Below are 17,721 nucleotides of genomic sequence, written 5' to 3'. Positions count from 1 at the left end.
GCCTACCCAAGGATGTGCTGTAAATCATGTCTGAAAGGATTTGTTCATTCAAAAATAAAAATTAAGCCATAAATTACTCACCCTGAAGTCATCCATTAAACTTTCAGACAAATTCAGTTGGAGTTATTAAAAAAAAAAATTGTCTTTGATGTCTCAAGCTGTTTGATGCCATTCAGCTGGTGTTGTACTGCATTGGTTCATGAGAAGTTTAATAAAAAGCTCATCCATTAAAAACTATTCGACTTTTGTAGTGAATCATTGCGTTTTTGTATGAAAAAAATATCCATATTCAAAACGTAATAAACACTTTAATCTAGTTTGCGCTCATAGTTGTAAACAGGAGTGAAGTATGAGGTCAGCTTTGCGCATGCATAAGTGACGGACATCGAAACAGTGGAGGGATCAAAACAATGGTCACTAATTAGAACTATGAAACGAGGATTCTTAAAGAAGAATGTCGGAGGATTTTAGTGTAAGTCAAGTGGAAACTGGTTTTCGTTTGCTAAAGTAGGGAAACTTTGCTTCCTTAGCTCCTGTTAACAAACGTTGGTTTTCATGAGGCTCACCCGCGCACGCGCAACGCTAACCTCATAAATCATTCCCTAGAACTGCGTCCGTTTTACAACAGTGAGAAAGCTAGATTAAAGTGATTATTGTTATCTTTTGAATATGGATTTTTTTTTTCTTTACAAAAACCCATCGATTCGCTACAGAAGACAACTGTTCACCACTGAGCTGTTTGGGACACTTTTTTTAATAGATGCGCTTTTTATTAAACTTCTCATGAACCGATGCAGTGCAAAACCCGCTCAGTGGCATCAAACATCAGTGGCATCAAAAGATCAAAGATATAGGCTATTTATATATTTTTAAATAACTCATACTGGATTCATATAAATGAAAAAAATTCATATACACCTAGGATGACTTCAAGGTCAGTAATTTATGGACAAATTTTCATTTTTGGGTGAACTAACCCCTGAAGGGATGCATCGTGCCAAACAACGCCCTTCAGCCGTGATTTATTGTAATGTGCATATTTTAATGTAGGTTAGAAAGACTCGTTTCGGTCCACATTTTAGCGTATTGGTCGAGGAAATCCTTAAACAAACAAAATACTCTTGTGTTTATTTGATATTATGATATAATATAATCTACATTAAAAAAAAAATATTTTTGGTTAACTGATTCAAAAGATTCGAGTCACTGGGATAAATCTATTCTCACTGCAAAAGACTGGATCACATTATAATTCATTTGGCGCCCTCTGCCGTTTTTCAAGTAATATTCTCGTCGACAGGTTAGAACAGCTCTTATTAGTTTGCAATTACAATCCGTTTAGAAAGCTTGCCAAAGGTCCTATATGTTATGAATCATCTGTCCCTGGTACTTTTTAGTTTGCCCACAGAATGACTTAATACAGATATTGCAATCTTGTAGTGCTATCGGTGTCTTCTTTGCAACACAAAACTTGCAAATGGCTGTTGACAGGACACTGAAAATAATGAGTCCACACAAAGTTGTGGTCATAGCAGTTTTAATTCACATATTTCAAATAAAACAAATAGAATTTCTCTTACACATTGTCTACACGCACGCCCACATCCAAGCACTTAAGTAACAAAAGTAAACATGTCAATACATAAAAATACCTTGAACAAAGAAGAGGACCATAACATTTTAATAGGTTATAATTAAACTTTTTTTGTTGACTTGATACATTCAGTGAATAAGTATAAAAAGTATATGAGACGACCCTTGGTCTGTCAGTATGCCTGTTGTTGGTAAAAGCAGCATAATCTGGTACAACGGCAAGTCTACCAAACCACAGTTTTATATCATTATGCGTTTTATAAAGATATCGAATTAAGGTTAAACATCACTGTTGTCTTTAAAAGCTTAACTGCCCAAAAAACTATTTCATTATATTGGTCAGTATACCGATATATAGATATTTTCTGACGTGGACATAAAAAGAGGCTTTCTTGTAAGCCACTTTAGTAAGAAAGCATCTAATAAGAAGTTAAATGGGAAAATGCACGTCAACTTGGCATGACATGGGGGTAAAGGTATCATAATTACTCTTTTTAAAAGCCATAATGAGATAACGGATTATAGCTTTATACAATTTATTTCCCACAACTGCTATCACTTCAGCTAAAGGCCTTACACAGGAGCACATCGAACACTCAGAATCGAAGTTTAACACCCTCAAGTAACTTTATGGTAATGTGAGAAGAAGGTAATTACTTGTCAAAAACAGAGAATAAATGTCACTTGTTTAAAACGTTTTTACCCAGTGACAAATGTGCATTTCGTTGATTTGCAACAGACTGATTATAAAGGTGTTACACAGCTTTTATGGCAGGCACTTACACTCAGAGCAAGACCCTATAGTTTAACGGCTACTAAAAGCACATAAACACCATCTGCCAAAACAATATGCTTTTTAATCAACACACGGGACACAAAATAGTGATACAACCATGACACCTTTCCCCTTGTGTTTGCCACTGACAAACTTACCCATTACCTCTAAACAAGAACCACATTTTCACCAGTTACCAAACGTTTTCACTCAGTAAAACTAATTGTGCAGTCTGCTACTCTATAAATATATTAAATATGCATTTAAGGATACAAGTGATTTTAATGGCTAAAATCCATCTATGTCTGCTTTTCGAAAAGAGCAACTATTTTAAGCCGACAAGGAAATTTATTGCTTGATGTTCTTTCCTGGTGGGGGGGGGGTTATGGGAAATCATCTGCAACATGTTCCCTGAAAACTGTGACTGTAGCAAATTGGTTCTGCCTGCAGTTCAGGCCTGGTCCATAGGTGGCGCCGGTGTACTGTGGTGCGGCTGCAAGTCTGCTGGAATCCCACAGTGGTTAAAGAGTGGGGGTAGAAGGTGCTTGGTTTGGGATGTTGGTGACGAGGGTGAGGATGCGGGTGTGGAGCAAGTGATGGGCACAGTCTGAGGCAAAGTGGAGAGGGCCGAACTGGGCTGACAGGGGGCCGAGGGCAAGGGGGTCATTGGCGTTGAGAGGGCTGTAGACATCAGCAGGCCATCCGAGGCAATAAGGCTGTGAAACTGTGAGGAATCATTGAGGGGGAGGGCGAGAACGCCCCAGGAGCCGTGAGAGATGTCCTCATCCTTACCAAGTGCCAGTTCACTCAGATCTGCTTTGGAGTTATGCATCTTTGCTAGTAGATGTGAGTATGCGCTGTCTGGGAGATGCCCCACAGAGGATGGAGGAGTGAGAGGGGGTTGTGGTGATGGAGGTGATGGGGGGAAAGCATCTTCGGAGGTGGGGAGCAGATTTGGGTCCAGCTCCAGGCTGGAGAGAGCCTCAGCAGATAGCCGTCCACTCAGTAGATCCACGACTCCCCCAGGCATGCTTCGACAATCTACAGCTTCTACGGGACCAAGCTCAGCCATTCCGCTTAGACATGCAAGGGATTCTGGGTATGAGCCCATGGCCTGCAGAACGCGAACCAATTCTTCGGCTTCCTCGGAGGTGGGCAACAGCTCACTATTCTTGCCTGTTATGACAAATAAACATGAAATATAGAATAGCAAATGACTACAAACAGACAAACGAAGCAGGCATAAATAAAAACTTTCTGATTAGATATAAATTCTTAAAGTTCCATCATTAAACTTTTACTTTATGCCAGTGTTTTCTACAGCCCCACAGAAAGAGAGATCATATGCAATCAAACCATAAAATAATGACAAATAAGTCTTTATTTGAATCACGTAGTAAAATAATTATATAATAGAAGCCTTTTATTCAGAAAGGACATATTAATCTGATCAATAGTGTTGATAAAGACTCTTCTAATGCTACAAAACATTTCCACTTCAAATTCAAATAAATGCTGTTCTGTTCAACTTTTCATCTATCAAAAAATCCTGAAAAACTTTCTTGCTTTCCACAAAATTAAGCTGTTTTCAACACCGATTATAATAAGAAATTTCTTGAGCATCAAATCAGCAATTTAGAATGATTTCTGAATGATCCTGTGATGGAGGCTCTTACAAATTCAGTTTTGACATCACATGAAAAAATGCAATTTAAAAAAAAAAAAAAAAAAATCTACAATATATATATATATATTAGGGGTGTAACGGTTCACAAAATTCACGGTTCGGTTCGATACGATACACTGATGTCACGGTTCGGTTCGGTTCGGTTCGATACGTTTTAGATACAGCAAAATGTAAAAACATCTCAACTTTTCAGAATGCCGCAAGCGCACCGCGGGTCATGTGACAAGAACTAACCAATCAGCTTCATCCTTTCCCGTAACAACGTTGAGAGCTCAGCCAAGATGAAGGATCAGCTGATCATAGTTGTATATGGATTGCAATTTTGAAATAAATTTAGTAGCAGAGCTACTGCAAGCGATTTTTAGAGCTGCAAATCCATTTATCCTTCGCTGAAATTTCCGCGTCTCATGGAGAGAGCACGTCATTGTTGCTTAGCAAAGACAGACGCCTCATGAGCGCTTCTGCCCAAGCGCTTTGGAAAGGAGGAGAAAGACGCGCTTAGCGTTTTCCATGCGTTTTTAGGCACGATATGTGAACGGCCCCTAAGGCGCTCGCTCACTCAGCACGCGCTGAAGGCTCGTTGCAAAATGTCGAATGCCTTTAACAGACCAGAAATATAAGATCCTAAAATAACCAACAGGTCTGGTGTTTGGGTTGGATTCCCTGTAAGCTATAGTTTCTAAATGCTGCAGGGATAGTTTGCTGCGTGCATGTTTCTCCTTTTTTTCGTCTTTTCCCAGATAGTACTGACGCATATATCCCAGATATTCCCGCTGGTGTTTTTTTTTTTTTTTTTTTTTTTTATTCCCGCTGGTGTACCCTGTCATGTTGCAGATGCGACATACCGTTGTTTTTTTATCCACCACTCTCTTGCCATCACCATTATAGCTTAAAGGGAATCCAAAGTGCACCCAAACACCAGACCTGTTGGTTATTGGAGGATCTTCTCATTTCTAGTCTGTTAAACGCATTGGCTATTTTGCAACGAGCCTTCAGCGCGTACTGAGTGAGCGAGCGCCTGCTGAGTAGCCTAACATAAACATATAAGATGGTGTTTTTTTCTTCTTCGGGAGTGTCAGGGGCGTTGCCTGTTACGTTGTTTGGGTTATTGGGCTACCTTGTTGAACGCATATCATTATATTTCTCTCTCTCTCTCTTTTTTTTTTTTCAAATATAATTAATTACTCCAACGAACCGTTCGGTATACATAATGCGTACCGCGTACCGAACCGAAAGCGTCGTATCGAACGGTTCAATACGAATACGCGTATCGTTACACCCCTAATATATATATATATATATTTTTTTTTTACTGTATTGTTGATCAAATAAATGAACCCTTGTTAATCATAAGAGACCTCTTTCAAAAACAGTCTCGCCTTAAAAAAAAAAAGTTATATTACCTTCAAAAAGATCAAAGTCCTGCAGGTCATCAGGGAGTCGAGGAAGAACATCTGAGAAATCCTCCTGATTCAACTCCAGGTCATGTGGAATGTCGCTGATCTCATTGGTGATGTCATCTGGAAATTCATCTGCACTTAAATCAGGAGTTAAAGGGCTCCTGCAAAAACAAAGATGATAAGCGCACGATAGCAGACACAGATTCAAACACACTCGGCTCTCACCTTATGCCAGAGGGCTGAGTGGGCAGGCACAAGATGGAAGGCATTCCCAGGTTACCCTGAGGCTGCGCAGGAGGAATGGGTTTCTGAGGTCGTCTTGGTGCTCCTCTTTTTCCTTTCTTCTTATGCTTCTTAGTAAGTGCTGGAGGCTTGGCTTTCTTCAGTGGTCTGTGCCGCTGAATCTGCTGGTGGTGGTGGTACGTTCTCCGGCTGATATCACCTCGAAGGAAATTGTCCTGTAAAGTACCATTGGCGCACACATGGTTAAATTAGGTACTAGCAAAAGTTTTTTACGCAATGAAATAGTCTTCTGTTTCTCACCATTTTCTTGGCATGCTCGTCACAAAGTGGCGTCTGGTGCGTGATGTCAAAGACAGGGATGGAACACTGAGCTCCATCTGCAAAGCGAGCGGTGCAGCTTGAGAACAGCTGCTGAGAACGGTTCTGAAGGATATCTACAGAGTGCCATTAAGGACACAATAAAGGGAATGTAGACAGTCATAAAACTTTAGTCAGTCACCAAAGCAGATGGTTTGTTGATAACAAACGATAACTGATAATAATATGATAACTGATCATAATATAGATGTGCTCTGTTTGACAGAACCTTGGCTAAAACCTGATGATTACATTATTTAAAATGAGTCCATCCCCCAAGATTACTGTTATAAACATGAGCCGTCTAAAAGGCAAAGGGGAGGAGTTGCTTCAATTTATAACAACGTTTTCAGGATTTCTCAGAGGGCAGGCTTCAAGTATAACTTGTTTGAAGTAATGGTGCTTCATATAACATTATCCAGAGAAACCAATGTTAATGATAAATCCCCTGTTATGTTTGTACTGGCTACTGTATACAGGCCACCAGGGCACCATACAGACTTTAAAGAGTTTGGTGATTTTACATCCGAGTTAGTTCTGGCTGCAGATAAAGTTTTAATAGTTGGTGATTTTAATATCCATGTCGATAATGAAAAAGATCCATTGGGATTACCATTTATAGACATTCCGAACTCTATTGGTGTTAGACAACATGTTTCAGGACCTACTCATTGTCGAAATCATACTCTAGATTTAATACTGTCACATGGAATTGATGTTGATAGTGTTGAAATTATTTATCCAAGTGATGATATCTCAGATCATTATTTAGTTCTGTGCAAACTTCATATAGCCAAAATTGTAAATTCTACTTCTTGTTACAAGTATCGAAGAACCATCACTTCTACCACAAAAGACTGCTTTTTAAGTTATCTTCCTGATGTATCCAAATTCCTTAAAATATCCAAAACCTCAGAACAACTTGATGATGTAACAGAAACTATGGACTCTCTCTTTTCTAGCACTTTAAATACAGTTGCTCCTTTACGCTTAAGGAAGGTTAAGGAAAACAGTTTGACACCATGGTATAATGAGCATACTCGCACCCTAAAGAAGGCAGCCCGAAAAATTGAGTGCAGCTGGAGGAAAACAAAACTAGAGGTATTTCGTATTGCTTGGCGGGAAAGTAGCATATCCTATAGAAAAGCATTAAAAACTGCTAGATCTGATTACTTTTCTTCTCTTTTAGAAGAAAACAAACATACCCCCAGGTATTTATTCAATACAGTGGCTAAATTAACGAAAAATAAAGCCTCAACAAGTGTTGACATTTCCCAACACCACAACAGTTATGACTTTATGAACTACTTTACTTCTAAAATCGATACTATTAGAGATAAAATTGCAACAATTCAGCCGTCAGCTACAGTATCACATCAGACAGTGCACTATAGACCCCCTGAGGAACAGTTCCACTCATTCTCTACTATAGGAGAGGAAGAATTGTATAAACTTGTTAAATCGTCTAAACCAACAACATGTATGTTAGACCCTATACCATCTAAGCTCCTAAAAGAGGTGCTTCCAGAAGTCATAGGTCCCCTTCTGACTATTATTAATTCCTCATTGTCATTAGGATATGTCCCCAAAACCTTCAAACTGGCTGTTATTATGCCTCTCATAAAAAAACCACAACTTGACCCCAAAGAACTTGTTAATTATAGACCAATCTCGAATCTCCCTTTTCTGTCTAAGATACTAGAAAAGGTGGTATCCTCACAATTATATTCCTTCTTAGAGAAAAATGGTATATGTGAGGATTTCCAGTCAGGATTTAGAACGTATCATAGTACTGAGACTGCTCGCCTTAGAGTTACAAATGATCTGCTCTTATCATCTGATCGTGGGTGTATCTTTCTATTAGTTTTATTGGATCTTAGTGCTGCGTTCGACACAATTGACCACAACATTCTTTTGCATAGACTTGAACACTTTGTTGGCATCAGTGGAAGTGCATTAGCATGGTTTAAATCGTACTTATATGACCGCCATCAGTTCGTAGCAGTGAATGAAGATGTATCATATTGATCACAAGTGCAGTATGGAGTACCTCAAGGCTCAGTACTAGGGCCGCTACTCTTCACGCTTTATATGTTACCCTTGGGAGATATCATCAGGAAACATGGTGTTAGCTTTCACTGTTATGCTGATGATACTCAGCTCTATATTTCCTCGCAGCCCGGTGAAACACACCAATTTGAAAAACTAATGGAATGCATAGTCGATATAAAAAATTGGATGACGAGTAATTTCTTACTGCTAAATTCAGAAAAAACAGAGGTGTTAATTATAGGGCCTAAAAACTCTGCTTGTAATAACCTAGAACACTGTCTAAGACTTGATGGTTGCTCTGTCAATTCTTCGTCATCAGTTAGGAACCTAGGTGTGCTACTTGATAGCAATCTTTCCTTAGAAAGCCACGTTTCTAGCATTTGTAAAACTGCATTTTTCCATCTCAAAAATATATCTAAATTACGGCCTATGCTCTCAATGTCAAATGCAGAAATGTTAATCCATGCATTTATGACTTCAAGGTTAGATTATTGTAATGCTTTATTGGGTGGTTGTTCTGCACGCTTAGTAAACAAACTACAGCTAGTCCAAAATGCAGCAGCAAGAGTTCTTACTAGAACCAGGAAGTATGACCATATTAGCCCAGTCCTGTCCACACTGCACTGGCTCCCTATCAAACATTGTATAGATTTTAAAATATTGCTTATTACTTATAAAGCCCTGAATGGTTTAGCACCTCAGTATTTGAATGAGCTCCTTTTACATTATACTCCTCTACGTCCGCTACATTCTCAAAACTCAGGCAATTTGATAATACCTAGAATATCAAAATCAACTGCGGGCGGCAGATCCTTTTCCTATTTGGCGCCTAAACTCTGGAATAACCTACCTAACATTGTTCGGGAAGCAGACACACTCTTGCAGTTTAAATCTAGATTAAAGACCCATCTCTTTAACCTGGCATACACATAACATACTAATATGCTTTTAATATCCAAATCTGTTAAAGGATTTTTAGGCTGCATTAATTAGGTAAACCGGAACCGGAAACACTTCACATAACACCGTACCTGCTACATCATTAGAAGAATGGCATCTACGCTAATATTTGTCTCTTTCTCTCTTGTTCCGAAGTCACCGTGGCCACCAGATCCAGTCTGTATCAAGATCAGGGGGTCACTGCAGTCGTCCGGATCCAGTACGTATCCAGACCAGATGGTGGATCAGCACCTAGAAAGGACCTCTACTGCCCTGAAAGACAGCAGAGACCAGGACAACTAGGGCCCCAGATACAGATCCCCTGTAAAGACCTTGTCTCAGAGGACCAACCAGGACAAGACCACAGGAAACAGATGATTCTTCTGCACAATCTGACTTTGCTGCAGCCTGGAATCGAACTACTGGTTTCGTCTGGTCAGAGGAGAACTGGCCCCCCAACTGAGTCTGGTTTCTCCCAAGGTTTTTTTCTCCGTTCTGTCACCGTTGGAGTTTCGGTTTCTTGCCGCTGTCGCCTCTGGCTTGCTTAGTTGGGGTCACTTCATCTACAGCGATATCATTGACTTGATTGCAAATAAATGCACAGACACTATTTAAACTGAACAGAGATGACATAACTGAATTCAATGATGAACTGCCTTTAACTATCATTTTGCATTATTGAGACACTGTTTTCCAAATGAATGTTGTTCAGTGCTTTGACGTAATGTATTTTGTTTAAAGCACTATATAGATAAAGGTGATTGATTGATTGATTGATTGATTGTTGACAAGTCACAGGACAAACTGTTCAGAAATGCAGATGAACAACCAAAAGCAGTTTGCTTTTATTTTTACGAGTACATCTGAGTTTAGTTCGGACTAAATCAAAGAATAAGAACTTAGAAAGGATACGCTGAAAGCAGTGCCTGGTGAACGGTAAGGCTGAATTTCTGCAATCTTCACCTTTCACGACAGCCGAACACAACCCTGAGTCATCTCCAGCCAATGGTACTGTAGTGCTGTGGAATCAAGACAAGTAAGAAAACTAAATGCAACATAAATCTTACAAAGTAGAATGCTGAATCATTTGGGTCAAGTACTTAGAGCTTTTTCGACTTGGCTCCCAAACTCTGGAATAGCCTTCCTGATAACTTTCGGGTTTCAGACACACTCTGTCTGTTAAAATCTAGATTATAGACATATCTCTTTAGCCAAGCATTCACATAATGCCTCTCATAACCTTGTTCTTCAGTTACATCTGATCAAATGCACATTTTCATTCTTCATTAATTTCTGCCATGGGTAGAAACTAGGAGTTACACAAGTCCTAACAAAGACCTGAGATGACCAAACACCTAAGAGATGATGCCCCACCCAACCACATACCCACCCCCAGAGGACCTCAGATGATGCCAACCCTCATACAATATAAAAAACGTACATGACATTAACTAACAACTTGATTTTTACTGTACATTCCTGCCATATGGACATCAACTCGAGATATTCACCACTGATAAGCTATTACTAAATATAATCTAGAAATTACATTTTCTGTAAAGCTGGTTTGCAACAATTTACATTGTGAAAAGCATAATACAAATAATCTTGAATTGAAATGAAAAGCACTGAATGCTTTGTCATGCACATTAAGAGTGTTACTCAGATGTTTCATTATGACATGATCTGACATTGTTTCTCTTAGTCAGCAATACAATATTTGTTTCAATATTAAGATATTATGTGTTTATTATACATAACCAGTTGTATTTTATTAGCTCAAAATGTAATCAAAATATTAGGGCTGTCAAACGATTAATCGCAAAGTAAAAATGTTTGTTTACATACTAATTGTATGTGTAATGTGTGTATTTATTATGTATGTATAAATATATATACATATATATATATATACACACACATACATACAGTATATATTTCTTTAATATTTACATGTATATACAAATGTAAATATTTATATTCTTATATTTCATATTATATATAAATATATATAATATTTAACAAAATATTTTTCTTAAATATATACAATGTGTTTGCATGTATTCATACATAATAAATATACACAATATCCACACATATTATGTAAACAAAATCTTTCATTTTGTATGCGATTAATCGTTTGACAGCACTACAAATATATATAAAGGAAAAACAGGAAAAGAAAAATGTGTCACACATGAGATCATCAGTTGTCTGATAAAAGCTCATTATTGGCTTTTGCAGTGACACAAGTGTTTCATCACAAAATGATCTGATACTTGACCATAAAACAGTATTTCTCACTAAAATATTTTTGCTATACAACTACGATTTCTCAAGACTCAAGAGGCCTGCAACTATCATATCTATATTAAGATATTCCGTCATATTTTACACAGCCTGTTACATTTTTAACAACTCACAAAAGAAGCCAAAATATGAATAATTAATTGAACATTTAAAACTGCAAATCTTGTATCTCAAAATTTACAAATAAAAATACATTTTAAGTTTTTAATCATTCGGAAAAATACAAATCAATGATGTCTACAGAAAAATAAAAAAGTTGCACATGAGTTGATCACTTGTCTGATGAGTGCTCATCAGTAGCTTGTGCAATGAGATAAACAAATGACAAATTGTAAATGACAAAAGTCTTTTTCTGTTCTCTAAAGTGCCAATCTAGTATATATGTGCATCATATTTTAAGTAGTGCTGTCAATCAGTTAATCACATCCAAAATAAAAGTTTTTGTCTACATAATATATGTGTGTACTGTGTACATTTATTAGCCTATGTATGTATAAATACACACGCATGTATATATTTAAGAAAAATATGTCGAGTTTATAAATTAAAAAAATGTATATATAATATCAAGAATTTAAATATATACATGGAAATACAAAGAAATATTTTCTAAATATATACTGTATTTGTGTTTATTTATATATACATATATTATATTATATATACACAGTATACAAACATGTATTATGTAAACAAATACTTTTATTTTGGATGTGATTAATCATTTGACAGCACTAATTGTTAAACATTGAATTGATCATATCGAGGTATTGTTTATATATACCCTTAATGCACATGTGCGCAGTTTTACCTGGAGGTTGTGGAGGTCTTTTTATATTGTTCCTGAAAAAGCTGTGCAGTTTGGTGAGGTTCCTCTCTTGCTGCCTGCAGCAGGGCTTTACGCAGGGCATGCTGGGATCTCCTCTCCCTCATGAAGCCCCTCTGCTCTCTGCAAAGGTGCGTGTGTTTTTGTCTCAGGTATGAGCAGAAGCCTGCCAAACGCTCAGTGCGGGACCTGCTGGCACTGTGAGATATGAAACCGAATTCTCGAGATCAGCAGTTTTCAAACTGTTGTTTGCAATCCACTGCTGGGTCACAGAGTGTAAGCATTCATGCATTGCCAGAAATATGAAAACAGAACTTTTTCAAGTTCAAAAAACAAGTTTGTTGGTTATCATAACTTGTATTTAGATTATGTATGTCAAAGATCAAAAAATGTTTTTTCCTGAATTGAAGAAACAAACATACTACATCACAACTTAAAATGATGTAAAGTAAGACAAAACAAGCATTAAAATGAGCTAAAACAACCAAAAAGTTAATTAAACCTTAAAACTCCATCTGCAATTTATAATGAATTAACTCTAAGCTCTAACACATTGTAGAAATTGTGAATGAAAAATATTCATAAAAATCATTATCCTTGCAGCAACACTATTTAACTCTATATTAATTTAATTAAAAATAACAAAACATTATTAATGAGAGAGTGCCAAAAAAATCTTCTAAACCATGTCTTTTCCCAAATACATGTTTATTAATCTATAACGATTTATATTTGAGAGCTGTCTGAGTGGATTCACTCAACAAACAAGAAAAAATTATTCAACACTGAAAAGTTCTTCAGAATTACTGTTTGTAAATAAGTAACAACAAAACATTTTATTTATTTGTTTGACCATTCTGATTAGATGTCCTGCTGTATCCATGTGTACAACTGGTGTCTCAAACCACATTCATCTCTGCAGGGGAACAGAGCCAAACGCAACCAAAACTTGCAGTTTTATTTTTGTTTGTTTTTTTCTAGAGGGCCAAAAGTTACATAGTGTAGCTTTAATAATTATCCAGTAAATTATGAGCAACTGGAAAAAGTAATAAAATTTCAATGGTTAAAATTAGTGAGAACCCTGAAGAACATTCAACTCCTCAAACTTCTGGAAACCTGCCATTTTATTCACTGACCTAGGGATGGCAGGTTTTCGAATATTGTTCCAGACAATGGGAGGGGGTCAAAAGGATTAAGAACGACCGCTCTAGATCTGATCTTCCAAACATTATCTTGAAAGATTAGTTAATCAATTTAAGCTTTCATTTAAGGTCCGTTCAATGTTTGTCCCATCTGTGAGAATGGAGGACATAAATACTGATTTGAGATTAGATTATTCTAATATATGAGAAAGAAGCCATGTAGTAAAGCAAATTGCAGTTTAGCAATCTTTGTGTTTGGTGGATGAATGTTTGTCAGACTAATGAATGACTGTACCTTTCCTCAAAGTGCTTCTCTTGTAGTCTCTTGCACTGATATGACATAAGTTTCCCCATGTCTACATCTTCCTCTTCACTGTCTTCTGACCAGTCAAGCCCTAGAACACAAGTTGTGTCTGTCATGAAATCAAACTAAAACTGAAAAAAGCTTTAACTGTCAAAATCCCATGTCACAATTACCTACCTAAATGTGGGTTTAGGTCTTGGTTCCTTCCCCTATGTTGGTCAATCAATCTATGAAACTTCTGCAAACATGGAGCTTGTTGTTGCATGGCAACTGAGTGCATTTTTATTAAACATATATGTATGTCATCACGGCTTGGTGCTGTCCCTGAAGCTGCAGGGACAACCTTTTTGTCAAATGCATGATTAAAGTCCAGTTTAATCTTGTTGTCAGCTGGAGCCGTTTCTATTGAACCCTGACGGCTGTCCTGAAGAGTTGATGAGGTTTTGAATAATGAACCTGAACAAACTGCAGGGGATTGTGAGATTTCTGCACAAGGGGAGGAGGGAACTTTGGGTGTTTGTGGAGTTCTTCCAGTCTGGCGAGGAGGGAGGCAAGGACGTGGAAGAGTTAAAGACAGAGAAGATGTTTTGAGATGGTTTGGGAAGGCTGCATCCACAATGCAATCTTGCGGTTTCTGCTTATGGTTCGGAGCTTGGGTTTCTTGGCGCTTCTTTAGGAATGTGCCACTTGATTTGAACATTTTTTCCCCCCTGCAAAAGGCGAAGGGATCTGAGGGGAGAAGACAAGCCAGGGAGGGTGGTGGGGATGGAGGTAAAAGCTCAAGCCCGTTGTGGGTCTTCAGAGCCAGGGATGGAACAGTAATGTTGAAGGCTAAAGACTCTATTGTGTCTTGTTTCTTCTTTCGCTCCTTCTTGGGGAGGACACCCATTACCTGAAGGTGACTGTTACAATACCTAAAAGACAAACAGGTTCTTTTTTCACTATTCTTTAAACATTGACAATCTTTTCTTTAAACATTTGTTAATTAAAAAAAACCTACTTTCGGTCATGAGCCTTGGGTATGGGATTGGTGCAGCGCTGGCTATTGTACTTGGCTACATATTCGCACTGCCTGAAAGGAGCGGTTTGGTCCTCAAGCACATGACGGATGCAGAAAGCATAACCGTTGAGTCGCCGTTGCTTGCAAAGCTTTGGACTATATGAACACAGAGGCTTGCGGTCCACCTCCGAGTAGTGGATGTGTTTGCCTTCATACATCCCAGGGCTGGAACTCTCCGGAACATCAGCTGATGAAAGAAAATGGTGTGTGAATGAGACAGAAATGTGAATTCCATTCTGCTTCGTTTGGAGATGTTCGAAACTGTTCGATAAGACATATTCATGTTTTTACTCACTTTACTTTACATTTACAATTCTAATTCAATAAATGTTAGAATTCGATGTAAATGTTATGCATGAATTAAAAATATATATATTTAAAAATGAATCTATTGTATAAAATGGATTAGAATACACTACACAACTTCTTCCCGAATTTTTGCCCCAATTTGCAGTCTGCAGATTTTGGGCAGTCAGCATTGACAGATTTCCCAGCTAATCGCATGGTCTATGATGGAATGGTATCTGTTTATAATTTTATCAAGTTGGATGATATCCAACATGCTTGATATTTTAAGATGATTTTACAACACAAACGGTTTTGATTTGTCATGCAGCTGGAAGCAATGAGGCACATTTTTCCGGGTGAGTTTGTTGTGTTCTGTGGTATAGGGTGATCCTCAGTGGTTTAGCATACAGTGCTAAGCTTTTCTATGTAACCTACAAAGTGTATGATATCTAGTATTTTAAAATCTGTTCAGATTTAATGTCTTGTAGTGTATTCCAGCATTTCCTGTAACATTCACTTTATTAATTTCAATTGTAGACTGCTACTGTTTACCCTGCAGCTGCCCTAAACCATATAGCCTGCAGAGACATAATGATAGTTGACATTTGAAGAGAACAGAAATCAAAGCTCTCAGCTCTTCCACTACTATAGTGCTCCTTCATGGTGTATACGAACCAATGTATACAATATTACAAAATTTATGTATCTATACTGTTTATACTATATTGCTTATCTGCAGGTCAAGTCACTGAATTTAAGTAACGTTCAATATGTTGCAGTCACCTCTAACATCGAACAAATCTGAACTCTGCATATCAAAGCACTCAAAGTATTTAGGACGTTCAGCATAAACAACTCAAATCATTAAATATTAAAGTGACAGGAAGCAGGAAAAGTGGCCCGTTTTAAGCGATCAATGACACATTTAAAAAAAAAACAGCTGGTGTAAACAGAGCTTTTAGCAGGTGAAGCACTAATCATAAAACGATGGCTCATAAAAGTGTTTGGGCAGAGTACAATACGTTTGACATGCAAAGCAACTTTGAAAACGCAAGGGGACGGTGGACAACACGCCTACTACTCTATCATGTACTTGGGCAGCACTATCAGTTACTTTTGAGGAAAGGATTGAGCAAGTTGGTTGTAGCGCCTGAAGTAACAATTTAATTATTTTTACGGAAGATACGGCCAAAATCAGCGAGGCAGGATATATTTCTTTGTTGCGTCGTTCAAATATTTCGAACGTATTGTGAAACTTTGTAACTGTCGTCGGAATATGTTTAAACGCGAGCGACTCGGGACCGATAATAAGCAAAATACCTGTTAAACGAAGAAACGCGATGTCGACTGGATTTATTTGTAAGTTTAGGGATATTATTTATCAGGTACATTTAGATTAGTTTCACTGGATTAAGTTGTAATAATATTTCAAGAAAAACAGATATCCGAAACACATTTTGACAGCAAGTATTCCTTTATTTTTGCGCAATTCGTAGTTACCGTTGGCCTGTGAAACCTCCTGAATCCCCAGAGTCGAGTAACGAGGCCCCCGCCTTGCAGTGCGTGATAAGCGGGCTTCCGCCTTTGCTTGAGTCCGTTGCTTCCCGGCAGCCGCTCAGTCCCCGGTCGCTGCGGCCTGTGCTAAACAAGCTACGCTAATCTTTTCATACGGTCGACGGCTATTACTTTCAACGGGGATTTTCCGCCTCTACCTTAACGCGTTACGCTAGCAGATTTAGTTTTTTAACGCGTGAATATAATTTTATACGAATCCTACTGGCACATCTTTGACGATTATTGAAATAAAACTAGCCGTACACAAGGAGAAAGGGGTGTTGGTTTAGTCATCGGATGCGAGGCTTCTTACAGCACAACTACAGGCACTGGGGGGACATGACAACAGCCAACAGTGCAACAACAACCTCTGCAACCATTTTGGAATTCAACTTTGTAGGTTCATTGTCGGCTTTTAGAAAGATGACAGATCTCGCAAACACAGAATATAAATGGAACGTTTGAGTGCCCGGCTGTCAGAAGTGTTCAGACCAGCGTCAAGTTTTATTTAAGCCGCAGTCATTGATTTTAAGTTTGAGGGATCTCCCCCAAAGTCTTTTCCGACAGCCTCCTCTCACGCGTCTCATCCATGCCTGGAATGACATCACCGACTTCAAATTCAGTGGAGTCCCACGTGCGATGATAAGATTCTTGTCAGTCATATTTCCCTTCCCTTCTGCTGTCAATAAATGTTATAAAGGCAACAGGGTTTGTGATATAAACTCTGAAGCAGGTGTTAGTGGAAGTAAAGAGATTTTGAAGTGACTATGGTTGCCCCCTATCAATGATTCTTCAGTGATGTCAGAATGATCCAGGCATAGTTGTAAAAATGTATATAAACGTGTTACAGACTTTAGAACATGTGAAAAGTTGTATCAATAAACTGGAACTTAGGATAATCAATTACTTTGCTATTTAATGTATTTTCACTTCAGATACTATAATGAATCAAATTTAAAATGAACTAAATTATAGTTTTGTCCAATTAAATATATTTATTTTTTAGTGCAAAACGAGCTTTGTTGCACTTAATCCAACATCATTATTAAAAAGAAAAAAACAATTGAGATCATTTTTAGAAGCATTTTCTCCTTACACTTTCATCTTAAATTCTAAATGAACCAAAACTGATTTTTTTTCTACTGTGCCCTTGCTTTTAATAATTTATACCAGTAATGTGAACGGTGACAA

General features: G+C 37.8%; 1 protein-coding gene across 2 annotated transcripts; it reads right to left on the bottom strand.

Moving 5' to 3' along the window:
* Nucleotides 1-1,520: 1,520 nt before the first annotated feature.
* Nucleotides 1,521-17,504, bottom strand: ino80db (INO80 complex subunit Db). 2 transcript variants are annotated; one of them, XM_026259283.1, is made up of 10 exons: nt 16,477-17,504; nt 14,629-14,875; nt 13,806-14,542; nt 13,620-13,719; nt 12,168-12,380; nt 9,959-10,065; nt 5,999-6,132; nt 5,681-5,913; nt 5,459-5,616; nt 1,521-3,544 (listed from the first exon to the last, which is right to left on the bottom strand). In XM_026259283.1, exons 2-10 carry the CDS (start codon nt 14,844-14,846, stop codon nt 2,820-2,822), a joined length of 2,625 nt encoding a protein of 874 aa, XP_026115068.1. In that variant the 5' UTR covers nt 14,847-14,875; nt 16,477-17,504; the 3' UTR covers nt 1,521-2,819. The 2 variants fall into 2 exon arrangements, with proteins under 2 accessions (XP_026115068.1, XP_026115070.1); XM_026259285.1 differs by having other exon boundaries at nt 16,795-17,504.
* Nucleotides 17,505-17,721: the final 217 nt, after the last annotated feature.

Source organism: Carassius auratus, chromosome 6, assembly GCF_003368295.1.
Source record: "Carassius auratus strain Wakin chromosome 6, ASM336829v1, whole genome shotgun sequence".
NCBI classification, from domain to species: Eukaryota; Metazoa; Chordata; class Actinopteri; order Cypriniformes; family Cyprinidae; genus Carassius; species Carassius auratus.
Note: the sequence above shows the minus strand (reverse complement) of the source record. Positions and strands in the feature narration are given on the sequence as shown.